Source organism: Rhinopithecus bieti, unplaced genomic scaffold (genome assembly GCF_001698545.2).
Source record: "Rhinopithecus bieti isolate Rb0 unplaced genomic scaffold, ASM169854v2 scaffold_17677, whole genome shotgun sequence".
Lineage (NCBI taxonomy): Eukaryota > Metazoa > Chordata > Mammalia > Primates > Cercopithecidae > Rhinopithecus > Rhinopithecus bieti.
The window spans coordinates 47,237-64,215 of NW_016808829.1; the positions used below are offsets into that span (position 1 = coordinate 47,237).

The 16,979-nt window shown below is 46.9% G+C and overlaps 2 protein-coding genes across 10 annotated transcripts in view; one reads left to right on the plus strand and one right to left on the minus strand.

Annotated features, from left to right (window-relative positions):
* Positions 1-8,410, minus strand: part of LOC108538981 (uncharacterized) — a 27,696-nt gene extending 19,286 nt beyond the window's left edge. For 5 of the 9 annotated variants that reach the window (XR_001888243.1, XR_001888241.1, XR_001888240.1 and 2 more), the window contains exons 1-2: positions 7,540-8,410; positions 5,542-6,327 (exon numbers count right to left, since the gene is read on the minus strand). Coding sequence is in view for 1 of the 9 variants with exons in the window: in XM_017887343.1 (XP_017742832.1) it covers positions 6,185-6,327; positions 7,540-7,717 (321 nt within the window). In the remaining 8 variants the exon portion in view is untranslated. Of the gene's footprint in view, positions 1-4,635; positions 6,328-7,266 lie in introns of those variants that run through there. The other 4 variants (XR_001888246.1, XM_017887343.1, XR_001888244.1 and 1 more) reach the window with 4 other exon arrangements.
* A 4,912-nt stretch (positions 8,411-13,322) lies between these two features.
* ZNF850 (zinc finger protein 850) overlaps positions 13,323-16,979 on the plus strand; it is a 28,148-nt gene continuing 24,491 nt past the window's right edge. Inside the window, 1 exon segment of the mRNA XM_017887328.1 lies at positions 13,323-13,409. The gene's annotated coding sequence lies outside the window, so the exon portion shown is untranslated.

The window sequence follows — 16,979 nt, forward strand, 5'->3', positions numbered from 1 at the left end:
TTTTTTTTTTTTTTTTTTTTTTTTTTTTTTTTTTTTTTTTTTTTACAAACAGGGCTATAAAACCATCAAGAGTTGTGGATCATTGGAAAAAGAAACATCCTGATAAAGTCGAGAAGCAGAATATTTAAAAAGTGTAAAACAGAATTTTGAACTATAACACTGTTACTTCCTTATTTAAGAAGGACAAGTGGCCAGGTGAGGTGGCTCACACCTTTAATCCCAGCACTTTTGGGAGGCTGAGGTGGGTGGATACCTTGAGCCCAGGAGTTGGAGACCAGCCTGGGCAATATGGTGAAACCTTGTCTCTACTAAAAACAAAAACTAGCTGGGTATGGTGTGTGCACCTGTAATTCCAGGTACTCGGCAGGCTGAGGCAGAAGACTCACTTGCACCTGAGAGGCGGAGGTTGTAGTGAGCTGAGATTGCAGCACCACACTCCAGCCTGGATGATAGAGTGACACTCAGTCTCAAAAAAAAAAAAAAAGGATAAGCAAACAAATTATGATGAAATTACTGCCTTATAAAATTGCAGAAAACGGCTGGGTGCAGTGGCTCACACTTGTAATCCCAGCACTTTGGGAGGCTAAGGCAGGCAGGTCACCTGAGGTTGGAGTTCAAGCAGCCTGGCCAACATGCGGAAACCCCGTCTCTACTAAAAACACAAAAATTAGCCAGGTGTGGTGGCGCACACCTGTAATCCCAGCTACTCTGGAGGCTGAGGCAAGGAGAATCACTTGAACCCAGGAGATGGAGGTTGCAGTGAGCTGAGATCCGGCCACTGCACTCCAGCCTGGCTGACAGAGCAAGACTCCGTCTCAAAAAAAAAAAAAAAAAAAAAAATTGTAGAAATCATTGTAAAACCCTGTAGTGCTTATATAGTTGCTGAAACTGACATAGGACCCACATTAGAGACCAAAACTTCAGTAGTGATGTATCACATTGCCACTATTTAACGATCCTACTGAGCAATAATTCAATTCAAAGATGCATTAATGAGATGTCAGGTAATACCAAAGAGTAGCTGACAAATCAAGTAAGTCTCCTATTCAGATCAATGAAACCAGTTACTGACAGTAAGGCCTGACAATAGGACATGTTTGTTATTTCAATAATGACTGCAAACTAGAAGAAGAGATACTGTTCGTAAAATACTTAGACACTGACCGTAGAAGAACATCTATTCTTGCCGCTGTAAAAACTTGGTGTGGGACTGGGTGCAGTGGCTCACGCCTGTAATCTCAGCACTATCATTTCCTCATATGATATGGAAAATGCCGACCTCTACATCCTAAATCTAAACTAATTTCCCACTCACTTGCTAAGCTTCAGTCACACCAGGCTGCTTTCTGTTTCTGGAACGCTCTAAGTGCTCTCTGATTTTTCAGCGTCTTTAGTGTAACTGTACCTCTGCTTGGAATATCCTTCCACACTGCTGACTCGTCACCACCAAAGCTCAACACCTGTCCTATCAATGCTACGGGAAGTATCCCTCAAGTTACTGCTTATACCACCTACTGATTTATTTCACAGTATTGATCACAATATAAAAGTACCTCATTTTCCCCTTTTACTTTAAAATCTTTTTTTTTCCTCCCAGACTAGAATGTAAACCTCATGTAGGCAGCAGGCATGTCTGCTTACTTTTCTTTTTGAGATGGAGTTTTGCTCTGTCACCCAGGCTGGAGTGCAGTGGCACGCTCTCAGCTCACTGCAACCTCTGTCTCCCAGGTTCAAGTGATTCTCCTGCCCCAGACTCCCGAGCAGCTGAGATTACAGGCACCCACAACCATGTCCGGCTAATTTTTGTATTTTTAGTAGAGGCAGGGTTTCACTGTGCTGGACAGGATGGTCTTGAACTCCTGACCTCAGGTGATCTGCCTGCATGTCTACTTACTTTTGATAAATACCTTTACTGATTGATTGATTGAGGCAGAGTCTCACTCTGTTACACAGGATGGAGTGAAGTGGTGCAATCATAGCTCACTGCGGCCTTCAACTCCTGGCCCCAAGAGATCCCCGCAACTCAGCTTTCCCAGTAGCCAAGACCACAGGTACATACCACAAGGCCTGGCTAATTTAAAAAGTATTTTTTGTAGAGATGGGGTCTTGCTTTGTTCCCCAGGCTGGTCTTGAACTCCTGGAGTCAAGCAATCCTCCTGCCTTTCTAAAGCTTTTACTATTTGAATTAAAATGAACAAATCAGGAAATGAGCAAAGTCTGTCTCTGAAAAACTGAATTCTCTCCCCAAAGACACTGCATGTAACATTACTTAATAATAAGATAGTGGCCAGGTGCGGTGGCTCACACCTGTAATCCCAGCATGTTGGGAAGCCGAGGTGGGTGGATCACAAGGTCAGGAGTTCAACACCAGCCTGGCCAAGATTGTGAAACCCCGTCTCTACTAAAAATACAAAAATTAGCTGGGCGTGGTGGCAGGCACCTGTAATCCCAGTTACTCGGGAGGCTGAGTCAGAAGAATCGCTTGAACCCGGGGGGTGGAGGCTATAGTGAGCTGAGATCGTACCACTGCACTCCAGCCTGGATGACCGAGTGAGACTCCGTATCAAATAATAATAACAATAATAATAATAATAATAATAATAATAATAGTTGGGCTGGGTACAGTGGCTCACACCTGTAATCCCAGCACTTTAGGAGGCTGATGCAGTCAGATTGCTTGAGCCTAGGAGTTTGATACCAACCTGGAGACAGTGAAACCCCATCTCTATAAAAAATTAAAAAAATTAGCTGGGTGTGGTGGCACATACCTGTGGTCCTAGCTACTTGAGAGGCTGAGGTGGGAGGATCACTTGAGCCCAGGAGGTTGAGGCTGCAGTGAGCTAGGAATGCAGCATTGCACTCCAGCCTGGGTGACAGAGCAAAAGGCCATCCCAAATAACAACAATAATAATTGGATAGTAACAAATGTGTGACTCCAACAAGTCTGCTGCAAAACAATGCTATAAATAATGAGAAAAGAGACAATGCAGGGCTGAGAGCAGTGGCTCACACCTGTAATCCCAGCACTTTGGGAGGCTGAGGCGGACAGATCACGAGGTCAAGAGATTGAGATCAACCTGGCTAACATGGTGAAACTCCATCTCTACTAAAAATACAAAAATTAGCCAGGCGTGGGGTGGAGGGTGCCTATAATCCCAGCTACTCAGGAGGCTAAGGCAGGAGAATTGCTTGAACCAGGAAGTCGGAGGTTGCAGTGAGCCAAGATCGCGCCACAGTACTCCAGCCCGGCAATAAAAAAGTGATGAAAGATAACAAAACTACCAGATGAAGTCAGAAATTATAACACCCAACTAAAAGGCATTTCAGAAAGAAAGAGAGAAAAATGAATGGAAGAAAATTTCACAGAACAAACAAAAGGCAATTTCTAGAAACACAGATCATGAGTCTTCGAAATATTAATACAAAGGTCCACTGAGTACCTTGTACAATGAAAGAAACAAGAACCACACCAAAACACATTTCTGTGAAATTTCAGAAAACTAGTATGAAGAGACAATTTTAAATGTTTTTGTAATTATTATTATTATTATTGAGACAGGGTCTCACTCTGTCACCCAGGCTGGAGTCCAGTGGCGCGATCTCGGCTCAACTGCAACCATGGCTCCTGGGTTCAAGCGATTCTCCTGCCTCAGCTTCCTGAGTAGCTGGGACTACAGGTGTGAAAATACTAATATTTTGTATTTTTAGTAGAGAAGGGGTTTCACCATGTTGGCCAGGCTGGTCTCAAACTCTTGACTTCAGGTGATTTGCCCACCTCGACCTCCCAAAGTGCTGGGATTACAGGTGTGAGCCACCACACCCAGTCTCTTTTACTTTTATAAAACAGAGTCTCCTTATGTTGTCCAGGCCGGTTTTGAACTCCTGAGCTCAAGCAATCCTCCTGCCTCGGACTCTCAAAATTCTGAGATTACAGGCATGAGTCACTGAGCCTGGCCTTTAAATGGTTTAAAAGACAAAGAACAGTAACACAACACAAATCAAATTGTAATCATATATTTTTTTTTTTTTTTGAGATGGAGTCATGCTCTGCTGCCCAGGCTGGAGTGCAGTGGCTGGGTCTCAGCTCACTGCAAGCTCCGCCTCCTGGGTTTACGCCATTCTCCTGCCTCAGCCTCCCAAGTAGCTGGGACTACAGGCGCCCGCCACCTCACCCGGCTAGTTTTTTGTATTTTTTTAGTAGAGACGGGGTTTCACCGTGTTAGCCAGGATGGTCTCGATCTCCTGACCTCGTGATCCACCCGTCTCGGCCTCCCAAAGTGCTGGGATTACAAGCTTGAGCCACCGCGCCCGGCCTGTGATCATATTTTAAGATAAACACTGTAAGCTAGCAGACAATGTTATATAATTCAGAATTCTAAGTGAAAACCATTCAACCTAAAATTTCAAACCTAGTTAAGGTATCATCCAAAAGAGGTAGAATTCAGACACTGTTAAGCTTATAAGGATCCCAAAGTTTTATCCCAAATTCACCTTTATCAAAGTGGTAAACAAAATAAGAATGTGTTTTTTACAAAAATGAGAAGCTAAACCAAGAAAAAAAAAAAAAGAAAGACATAAGCTCCAAGAAACCAGTGACCCAATATAAGAAAGAGGCACAGGAAATTCTCGAGATGATCAGGTGCTGGGTATTTATTTACTTATTTAATTTTTTTTTTGAGACAGGGTCTTGCAGTGTCACCCAGGCTGGAGTGCAGTGGTGCCATCACAGCTCACTGCAGCCTCGACCTCCCAGGCTTAAGCCATCCTCCCAACTCAGTTCTTTTGCCAGCTGGCTTCTTTTTACTTATTCATTGATGAATCTCACATATTCATTTATTCACTCTAAAGTGGTGAAAACTCTTAGATTTTCACTAAGTAATAAAAGTTAACATCACCAAGAATGGAACACATTGACACTGAATGTCTCTTGATGGGATAAACCGCATTAATTATGTGGTATTCCTTCCAAAGATGTATAAAAGATGAGGTACATCCAAATTAAAGAACACTCTACAAAATAACTATCCAGGCGCCGTGGCTCGTGCCTGTACTCCTAGCACTTGGGGCAGCAGAAGTGGGAGGATCTCTTGAGCCCAAGAGTTTGAGACCACACTGGACAACATAGCAACACCCCAACTACAAAAAATAAAAAATTAGCCAGGCGTGATGGCGCAGGCCTGTAGTCCCAGCTACTCAGGAGGCTGAAGCAAGAGGGTCCCTTGAGCTCAGGAGTTCGAGGCTGCAGTGAGCTATCATCGCGCCATTGTATTCCAGCCTGGGCAATAGAGCAAAGCCCTGTCTCCAAAACTAAAACCAAAAAACAAAACCCCCCAAAACTCACCATCACCAAAAACAAAATAAGTAACCTGTATTGTTTGAAAATGTCAAGGTCGTGAACAGGTAGGATACACAGAAAACAAATAGGTGGAAGATTTAAATTGAAACATTTTAGTAGTTTCATTAAATGTACAGAGGAGATACGTGCCTATCATTGGGAGTCTGAGACAAGATAAAAGCACGGATCTCATAACAATACATTACTTTGAAATCCTCTTTCTTGCTCAGTACAGCTCCGGCCGCGGTGCCGCCTGGCTCTCGTATTCCCGGTTCTCCGCGGGCTGTTGGGGCCTCCGCGCCGCAGCCGCAGCCGCAGCCGTTAGTCTTGTCGGGTAGGTGACTCCTTCAGTGAGCAGCGGCAGCGACAAGAAAGGCCTGGCGGGGCTGCTCTGTCTTCCCACCTACCCGAGGACCCTGAGGAGAAGCCTCCGGCCCTTAAGGAGGCTTGAGGTGGGTGGGCGGCCGCTGCCGCCGCCATGTTGGACTGGAGGCACGCACGCTCCCAACACTCTGCGCAAATCACCGCGGCAGCGCCTGGGGCCTCTTGTCTTTTGACCCGGTCCTTGGAACCCGAGGAGACTTGCCGTTCCCGGGGGAGGGTGTGTGTGTGAGTCGGGGGGCGGAGGCCGTCTACGCCATCGCAGGGGCGGGGGGAGCCCAGATTGGAGCATCAGCCTGAGAGAAGCGGTGCTTCTGGTTCTCCGCTCCGCCTCCGATCTTTCAGCGAGGGCTCGGGCCAGTCATCTCGCCGCCTCGTACCTCAGTTTTGCCATCCGTGAAGTGGATCTGGGCCTGCCTGACTCACTCGTTCATCAGGGGAGGGGGCCTGGAAGCTCTGGGAGCCCTTTCAAAGGACGTTGCCTTCCACGAAATCGTACCTATCGTTATTCACTCTGCGGTAACCACTCGGATTTGAGTTGGGGGTGTTTGCACGGTCATTCAGCTTCCTCTTCACCCTCCTGCCGTTCGTCTTCCCCTCCAGTTTATCTCCTGAAAGAGTTTGAAAGTGAGACTTGTCTATTATTGATAAGCTCCTGGCCGGGCGCGGTGGCTCACGCCTGTAATCCCAGCACTTTGGGAGGCCGAGGCGGGCGCATCACGAGGTCAGGAGATCGAGACCGTCCTGGCTAACACGGTGAAATCCTGTCTCTACTAAAAATACAAAAAATTAGCCGGGCGTTGTTCCAGGCGTCTGTAGTCCCAGGTACTTGGGAGGCTGAGGCAGGAGAATAGCCTGAACTCGGGAGGCGGAGCTTGCAGCGAGCCGAGATCGCGCCACTGCACTCCAGCCTGGGCGACAGAGCGAGACTCCGTCTCAAAAAAAAAAAAACTTTTAGCCTGACTTGATCTTTGACATAATTATTGGTGTAAAACAATGGCTTCTGTGGAAAGTTAAAGTTTCAGTGGTTTGCTATTTGTAAAATACAGGCTTTTTCATGCATCATATTAGCATATAAGCTGGCTTAATCATTAGTACTGATCTTAAAGTTGCTAAGACACCAGATATCTGTTACTTTGTAATTTGAGTTTTTTTAAAAATACCGAAATTGGCTTTTCGATGTGTGAAAAGGACTACTTATTAGATACTTGTTTTTAAATTTACATTCAATTAATTAAAGCTAGACTCTACTCTTTATATTCTTAGGCTTGGTATACTATTCATATGTTTTGTAGTAAGTGTATAAAAATAATACCTTTGACTTTGTATATATACAAAAAGAAATATTCTTTCTTGCTTTAAAAGGCATGTTGGATTTGCATTCTAGCCCATAATAAATATAACTATTTTAACATAAAAATCTATTTATGTTGTTTATCAGATATTAGGGTTGTTTTTCCCTCTCCTGTTCAACCTCCAAATAAAATCGATGCTCCAGAATGATGCCCTCTTACCATAATTTTACAAATACCTGGCTCCAAGGTTACTACCTGATACAAAGATGCAATGCTGGTCTCCCAAACAGGCAATCGACATTGACACTCACACAGCTTCCATTCACACCTGCGATCACAAGGCAGCATCTTCGGGCCCTCGTCGCCCACGAACCGCTCGAAGAGAGCATCCGCGCACAATCTCATCCCATCCACGATTTTGATTCCTTTCCTTCCGCTTCTTCAACCCGATCCGGGACGAGACTATCAGGTCCCACCTCCACCTTCACCTTCATTTTCAGCGCAATGCAGACTAAGCCCTGGACTCACCCATATACAGATTGAACTGTCCGGTCAGTGTTTCATCCTCTCTGCATTCTGAGGGCGAGTTAGCATCTGCGTGTGTGAGTTCCAAACTAACAGCCAGGACCAGGCTTGGAGCGAAGAATGCTTTGGCTTGTATCGTGGCTGGGTTGCCCGCGTCTCTGCCCTGGACTACATTTCCCATCGGTTCTACGGCTTGCAGCTACTTCCGCCGAGAACCGGAAGCACGTTTTCCTGTGTCGTACCCCAGATAACAGAGCTGCCAGGGATAATGAGGCCTGGTCACTCTAGCGGGCGAGCCAGCCCCATAGCGAGCCGCTCGGCATGAGGGCTCTGCGATCCTCGGTGCAGAGGAGCGGTAAATGGAAACAAGCCCGGCTTGGCGATGAGAGACGTAGGGAAGCCCGCAGTCGGGCTCTGCACTACGTTTCCCAGAGGATCCCGCAGGCCGACATCACGTCTCGCGAGATTTCGGCTTCCTCTTAGCCAGATGGCGGGACCGTTTGCTGTGCCGAATTAGCTGCCGCGGAAAGCTGAGGGTGAGGAATCCGGCTCCGGTCATTTTGTGTGTGGAGGGCTGAGGAGAGGACTTTGCGTGTGTGATCGCCATGGTTGCCGCGTGTCTTCGTGGTCTGTGACTGTGGCTGTGTGGTGCTGACTCTGGGTGATCAGGTGGGCGCTTGTGACTGCGCGCCCGGAGTGGGTGTGTGTCTCGGACGAGCCTCGTGGTGCGTGCGGATGTAGAGAACCGGTGACTGTGTGGTTGGACTGCGTGTCCCGGGGTGGGTGTGTGACTTTACCTGTGTGTGCTGTACCGTGTGTGCGTGAGTTGCACGTCTGTGGCTGTGCAGGTGTAACTTGTGTGGCCCCTTGGTGTGTGTGAGGCCCCTTGGTGTGAGAGAGGAAAGTGTGATTGTCTGTGGGGCAGTGGGGAAGTGGATATGGGGAGGTCTGTGTGCGATTGGGGCTTTGTGTGTCCCCTTGAGAGAAAAAAACCCGTTAGGCAGTTAGGGTGGGTCCTTGATAAAACTCCTTTAAACAGAAACAGCCAGAAAAATCAGGCTGCAGGCACAGATAAGGAAAACTCCCACAGGGCGTTTTCTAAAGACATTCCTCAGCTGCACTGATAAGGGACCGAGGCCCAACATAGAAACGCCTTTGTCCTTTGTGTGACCAGCGGGCTTCCAGCAAATAGTCGCTTCTTTCGTGGGCATATACACGGTGGGCTGTTAGATTTTGAAGGGAAGGTGAGGGTTAAAGAAAGAGAGAGTTGGTAGCCCTATGGCGGGGACCAACTAAATCCCAGACCCCACTGCCGCTCACAGGCTGGGGTAACTACAGGCCTGAGCAGGAGGGGTCTGGGCGGTATGGCTTGTTGCCTGGGAGAATGTTTATAAGCATGTTTCTTGGGCCTTTGCCCAGCAGGATGTGATAAGGAAGTCAGGCGGTTGGGAAGGATGTTTCTCACAGCCCAAACCACAATGGAATGTTTCCCTCTGACCAGGGTCTGTGAAATGGTGGGGGCTTACAAAATGGTGCAGCTTGGACTAACAGGTTCCGGCGGCCACTTTCCTTTTTTGGACATGCTGTAGACTGTGAGCCCAACCTCTTTGAATCATAACTTCAGTCCCTGATTGGTCCCGAGCCAAGCTTTCACTTCAGCCCCTGATTGGTCCTGGGCCAAACTTTCACTTCAGCCCCTGATTGGTCCTGGGCTAAGGTCCCAGGGCCAAGTTGAGTAGTGCTTTCTCCCAGACAGCCCACAGACCGACCAGTCAGCACATTCCTCCCCTTCCCAGTTCACAGAAGCCCCAGATTCAGCCTCCTAGTTGGCAACCCTCTTTCGGGTCCCCTCCGCTGGGCAGAGCTTTCTTCTTTTGCTTATTAAACGTCCGCTCCGACCTCATCCTTTGTGTCCATGTTCCTTAATTTTCTTGGCCATGAGAGAAAGAAGGCAAAAAGAGCCTTTACCCTAACAACTCAATTGCTGGAGAGATTAGTGCATATTCTATGTGGCATCACACACCACAGCCCTGGGATTGAAAGCCATGCAGTTTATGGGATGGTGTTAATCTCAGTCCAAATAGGTGATAAGATCTTTAGCTTTGCTGTATTTTAGGGTAGGAATGAGATTGGGGGCTTGATCAATAGTTTGTACCAGTAGGACCAGGGATTTGCCCAGACATCTGTGAGTAAATGCTTCGGCCAGTTTCCATGTCTGTATTGAATTAAATTCTCATACGGTTCTGTGATTTTCTCAAATACAGATATGGTCTTTGTCCCTATTTCCTTGCATACAACTCCTAAAATCCTTGGAATCTCCTAAGTACTGGCTTTTTTTTCTTTCTTTCTTTTTTTTTTTGATGAAGTCTAGCTCTGTCACCCAGGCTGGAGTGCAGTGGCACGATCTGCACTCATTGCAACCTCTGCCTTCCGGGTTCAAGCAGTTCTTCTGCCTCAGCCTCCCGAGTAGCTGGGACTACAGGAATGCGCCACCACGCCTGGCTAATTTTTGTATTTGTTTTTTTAGTAGAGACAGGGTTTCACCATGTTGGCCAGTCTGGTCTGGAACTCCCGACCTCAGGTGATCTGCCTGCCTTGGCCTCCCAAAGTGCTGGGATTACCGGCGTGAGCTACCGCACCCAGCCTTTGGGTTTTTGTATGTTAGCAATTGACCGATAGCTTCAGGATGGGGGCTGCTCATCAGAAAGACCAAGGCAGGATTAGAGGGTTGGGATTTTCAGCCCCTACCCTCCCACCCTTGGGGAGTGGAGGGAACTGAGGATTAAGTTGATGGCAAGTGGCCAATGGTTTAATCAATCATGCCTGGATAATGAAGCCTCCTTACAAACCCAAAAGGAGTGTATTTGGAGAGCTTCCAGAGAGCCGAACACATGGAGGTTCCTGGAGGGTCGTGCCCAGGGAGGTCATGGAAGGTCTCTGCCCCTTTCCACATACGTCGCCCTAGGCATCTCTTCATCTGTATCCTTTGGAATATCCTTATAATCAGCCAGTAAATGTGTTTCCCTGAGGTCTGTGAGCCATTTTATTCTAGCAAATTAATCTAACCCAAAGAGGGGGTTGTAGGAACCCCGAATTGAACCTGTCAGTCAGAAGTTCTAGAGGCTGGGACTTGTGACTGGTGTCTGAAAGGGGAGCAGTTTTGGGGGCTGAGGCTTCAACCTGTGGGATGACACTATGTCATGGTGTATAGTGTTAGAATCGAATTGGTGGACACCCAGCTGGTGTCTGCTACAGAACTGATTCCTTGCTGTTGATGGGGAGAAATCTCATATTTTGAGGCCACAGAAGTCTTCTGAGTTGATTGTTGTGGTTTTGGTGTGAAGCAGAGGAAGAACACAGTTTGAGTTTTTTCCAAATGGGTTCACACTGGGGGTTCTCAACCTCGAATCCATCAACTCCATCGCTGACTTTTTATTTATTTATTTATTTTATTTTGAGGTAGGGTCTCACTCTGTCTCCCAGGCTGGAGTGCAGTGGTATGATCTCAGCTCATTGCAGCCTTGATCTCCTGTGCTCAAGTGATTCTCCTACCTCAGCCTGCCAAATAAGCTGAAACCAGAGGTACACACCAGCACTCTGGCGTAATTAAAAATAATTTTCAGTAGAGAAGAAGACTCAGTATGTTGCCTGGGCTGGTCTTGAACTCCTGAGTTCAAATGATCCTCCCACCTCTGCCTCCAAAGTGCTAGGATTACAGGCATGAGCTACCTCACCTATCACTGATTTTCTCTTTTCTTTTCTTTTTTCCTTTGTTTTCTTTTCTTTTCTTTTCTTTTTTTTTTTTTGAGACAGAGTCTCACTCTGCCTTGCCCAGGCTGGACTGCAGTGGTGCAATCTCAGCCCACTGCAGCCTCTGCCTCCCAGGTTAAAGTGATTCTCCTGTTTCATCTTCCTGAGTAGCTGGGATTATGGGTGTCTGCCACCACACCTGACCAATTTTTGTGCAGGGTTTTACCATGTTGGCCAGGCCAGTCAAAAACTCCTGATCTTAGGTGATCCACCCACCTTGGCCTCCCAAAGTGCTGGTATTACAGGTGTGAGCCACCACCTCTGGCCTTTTTTTTTTTTAGACAGGGTCTCAGTCTATTACACAGACTGGAGTGCAGTGGCAGGGTAGTGGCATACTGCAGCCTTGACCTCCGGGGCTGAAGGGATCCTCGCACCTCAGCCTCCCAAGGAGCTGGGTTACAGGCATATGGCACCATGCTGGGCTAATATTTGTATTTTTTGCACAGACGGGGTTTTGCCATGTTGCCCAGTCTGGTCTCGAACTCCTCAGCTCCAGCAGTCTTCCCACCTGAGCCTCCCAAAGTGCTGGGATTACAGGGAAGAGCCACTGCACCCAGCCTATCACTGCATTTTTAAAGGGAAGGAGGACTATAGTGAGATTCACTAAGGGTTACAGAAAAGGTAGAACCCTAGATAGATTTAAAGACAGAGATTATAATGTACTTGAGATGATAATATCCAAATTTAGCTTTCATAGATAGGGAAATTTGAAGTACATCAGGCTATAAGGTGGCATACTGTGCAACTAATTAAAACTATGTTTGAAAGAGAGCAAATACATTTTCATTATTATGAGTAATATTAAGCAATAATGAAAATAAATAGAAATACTCAAGAAATTGTTATATTTAAATTCTCCCTCCTTTTTTGGAAAGAGAAGTATTGATTTTTTTTTTTTTTTTTTGAGACAGAGTCTTNACTTGTTTTAAATTTACATTCAATTAATTAAAGCTAGACTCTACTCTTTATATTCTTAGGCTTGGTATACTATTCATATGTTTTGTAGTAAGTGTATAAAATAATACCTTTGACTTTGTATATATACAAAAGAAATATTCTTTCTTGCTTTAAAAGGCATGTTGGATTTGCATTCTAGCCCATAATAAATATAACTATTTTAACATAAAATCTATTTATGTTGTTTATCAGATATTAGGGTTGTTTTCCCTCTCCTGTTCAACCTCCAAATAAAATCGATGCTCCAGAATGATGCCCTCTTACCATAATTTTACAAATACCTGGCTCCAAGGTTACTACCTGATACAAAGATGCAATGCTGGTCTCCCAAACAGGCAATCGACATTGACACTCACACAGCTTCCATTCACACCTGCGATCACAAGGCAGCATCTTCGGGCCCTCGTCGCCCACGAACCGCTCGAAGAGAGCATCCGCGCACAATCTCATCCCATCCACGATTTTGATTCCTTTCCTTCCGCTTCTTCAACCCGATCCGGGACGAGACTATCAGGTCCCACCTCCACCTTCACCTTCATTTTCAGCGCAATGCAGACTAAGCCCTGGACTCACCCATATACAGATTGAACTGTCCGGTCAGTGTTTCATCCTCTCTGCATTCTGAGGGCGAGTTAGCATCTGCGTGTGTGAGTTCCAAACTAACAGCCAGGACCAGGCTTGGAGCGAAGAATGCTTTGGCTTGTATCGTGGCTGGGTTGCCCGCGTCTCTGCCCTGGACTACATTTCCCATCGGTTCTACGGCTTGCAGCTACTTCCGCCGAGAACCGGAAGCACGTTTTCCTGTGTCGTACCCCAGATAACAGAGCTGCCAGGGATAATGAGGCCTGGTCACTCTAGCGGGCGAGCCAGCCCCATAGCGAGCCGCTCGGCATGAGGGCTCTGCGATCCTCGGTGCAGAGGAGCGGTAAATGGAAACAAGCCCGGCTTGGCGATGAGAGACGTAGGGAAGCCCGCAGTCGGGCTCTGCACTACGTTTCCCAGAGGATCCCGCAGGCCGACATCACGTCTCGCGAGATTTCGGCTTCCTCTTAGCCAGATGGCGGGACCGTTTGCTGTGCCGAATTAGCTGCCGCGGAAAGCTGAGGGTGAGGAATCCGGCTCCGGTCATTTTGTGTGTGGAGGGCTGAGGAGAGGACTTTGCGTGTGTGATCGCCATGGTTGCCGCGTGTCTTCGTGGTCTGTGACTGTGGCTGTGTGGTGCTGACTCTGGGTGATCAGGTGGGCGCTTGTGACTGCGCGCCCGGAGTGGGTGTGTGTCTCGGACGAGCCTCGTGGTGCGTGCGGATGTAGAGAACCGGTGACTGTGTGGTTGGACTGCGTGTCCCGGGGTGGGTGTGTGACTTTACCTGTGTGTGCTGTACCGTGTGTGCGTGAGTTGCACGTCTGTGGCTGTGCAGGTGTAACTTGTGTGGCCCCTTGGTGTGTGTGAGGCCCCTTGGTGTGAGAGAGGAAAGTGTGATTGTCTGTGGGGCAGTGGGGAAGTGGATATGGGGAGGTCTGTGTGCGATTGGGGCTTTGTGTGTCCCCTTGAGAGAAAAAAACCCGTTAGGCAGTTAGGGTGGGTCCTTGATAAAACTCCTTTAAACAGAAACAGCCAGAAAATCAGGCTGCAGGCACAGATAAGGAAAACTCCCACAGGGCGTTTTCTAAAGACATTCCTCAGCTGCACTGATAAGGGACCGAGGCCCAACATAGAAACGCCTTTGTCCTTTGTGTGACCAGCGGGCTTCCAGCAAATAGTCGCTTCTTTCGTGGGCATATACACGGTGGGCTGTTAGATTTTGAAGGGAAGGTGAGGGTTAAAGAAAGAGAGAGTTGGTAGCCCTATGGCGGGGACCAACTAAATCCCAGACCCCACTGCCGCTCACAGGCTGGGGTAACTACAGGCCTGAGCAGGAGGGGTCTGGGCGGTATGGCTTGTTGCCTGGGAGAATGTTTATAAGCATGTTTCTTGGGCCTTTGCCCAGCAGGATGTGATAAGGAAGTCAGGCGGTTGGGAAGGATGTTTCTCACAGCCCAAACCACAATGGAATGTTTCCCTCTGACCAGGGTCTGTGAAATGGTGGGGCTTACAAAATGGTGCAGCTTGGACTAACAGGTTCCGGCGGCCACTTTCCTTTTTTGGACATGCTGTAGACTGTGAGCCCAACCTCTTTGAATCATAACTTCAGTCCCTGATTGGTCCCGATGGTCCCTGGGCCAAACTTTCACTTCAGCCCCTGATTGGTCCTGGGCCAAACTTTCACTTCAGCCCTGATTGGTCCCTGGCTAAGGTCCCAGGGACCAAGTTGAGTACGTGCTTTCTCGCCAGACAGCCCACAAGACCGACCAGTCAGCACATTCTACCACCTTCCAGTTCACAAGAAAGCCCAGAATATCAGCCTCACTAGTTTGAGCAACCCTCTTAAGTCCGGGTCCCCTCCGCTGGGCACAGAAGCTATCTTACTTTTCGCTTATTAAACAGCCGCTCGGCCATCAATCTCACTTTGTTACATGTTCCTTAATTTTTTGGCCCATGAGAGAAAGAAGGCAAAAAGAGCTTATACCACATAACAACTCCAATTTGCGGGAGAGAATTAGTGCAATATTCTATGTGGCCATCAGCACACCCACACCCCTGGGATGTTAGAAAGTCCATGCAGTTTTAATGGGAGGTGTTAACTCAGTCCAAAATAGGTCGATAAGATCTTTAGCTTTGCTGTATTTTTAGCGGTAGCAGAATGAGATTGGGGGCTTGATCAATAGTTTGTCACCAGTAGGACCAGGGATTTGCCCAGACAATCTGGTGAGTAACATGCTTCGGCCAGTTTTCCATGTCCCCGCTATTGGAATTAAATCCATAAGGTATCTGTGATTTTCTCAAATACTAGATAATGGTACTTGTCCACTATTTTCCTTGCATAACAAACATACCTAAAACTCCTTGGGAATACATCCTAAGTCAACTGGCTTTTTTTTCTTGTCTTTCTTTTTTTTTGATGAAGTCTAAGCTCTGTCACCCAGGCTGGAGTGCAGTGGCAGATCCTGCACTCATTGCAACTCTGCCTTACCGGTTCAAGCAGTTCTTCTGCCTCAGCCTCCGAGTAGCTGGGACCTAACAGGAATAACGACAGACCACCAACGCCTGGGCTATATATTTAGTATTTGTATTTTTATAGTAGAGACAGGATTACACCATGGTTGGCCAGTCTGTCTGGAACAATAAACAACACGACCTCAGGTGATCTGCCTGCCTTGGTCTCTCCCAAGGCTGGGAGTTAGCGGGGGCGTGAGCACCAAGCACCCACCTTAATGAGGTTTTTTGTATGATTACAATTGACCGATAGCTCAGGATGGGGAACTAAGCTACATCCAGAAGACCAAGGCAGGATTACGGGATATGGGATTTTCCCAGACCCTAAACCCTCCCACCCTTGGGGAGTGGAGGAACAATGAGGATTAATAGTTGATGGCAAGTGGCCAATGGTATAATCAATCATAGTCCCTGGATAATGAAGAGCCTCCTTACAAAACCCAAAAGGAATGTATTTGGAGAGCTTCCAGCAAGCCGAAACACCATGGAAGGTTCCCTGGAGTGTCGTGGCCCAGGGAGTGATCATAGGAAAGAGTCTCTGACCCCTTTTCCACATAACGATCAGCCTACGGCATCATCTTCATCCTGTAATCTTTTGGAATATCCCTTATAATCAGCCAAGTAAAATGCTTGTTTCCCTGAGGTCTGAGTGAGACAAATTTTAAATATCTAAAGCAAATTAATCTACCCAAAGAGGGGTTCGTAAAGGAAAACCCGAATATAGAACTGAATCCAGATCAGAAGTTCATAAGAGCTGAACTCTGTGACTGGTAAGATCTGAAGGAGGAGGACAGTTTGGGAGGCTGAGGCTTCAAACCATGTGGGATACAACTATGTCATGGCTGTATAGTGTTAGAATCGAATTGGATAGGACACCCAGCTGGTGTCTGCTACAGACCACTTAATACCTTGCTGTTGATGTGGGGCAAAAATACTCTATATTTTGATGGCCCACAGAAGTACTTTCTGAGTTGATTTGCGTTGTGTTATTGAGTGTGAAGCAGAGGAAGAACACAGTATTGAAGTTTATTTCCAAAATGAGGTTAACAACACTTGGGGAGTTACTACACCTCAGATCCATCAACTCCAATCGCTATCGCTTTTCTATTTAATAAAATATAAATTATTTATTAATATATTTGGAAGGATAAGAGAGTATCTCACATACTGATCTCCCGGGCTGGAAAGATAGAAGTGATATGATCATACAGCATACATTGCACTTAGATCTCCTGTGCTCCCACAGATTTCTCCACTCAGCCGACCAAATAAGCTGGAAACAGAGGTACACAGTCCCAGCACTCTGGCAGTAATTTAAAAATAATGATTCAGTAGAGAAGAAGGACTCAGTATGTATTGCCTGGGCTGGTCTTGAACTCCTGAGTTCAAATGATCTCCCACACATCTGCCTCCAAAGTGCTGAAGGAATACAGCATAGAAGCTACCTCACCTAATCACTGATTTTCATCCTTTCTTTTTTTTTTCCTTTGTTTTCACCTATTCTTTTCTTTTCTTTTTTTTTCTTTTTGAGACAGAGTCTCACTCTGACCTAGCCAGGCTAGGACTGCAGTGAAGTGTCAAT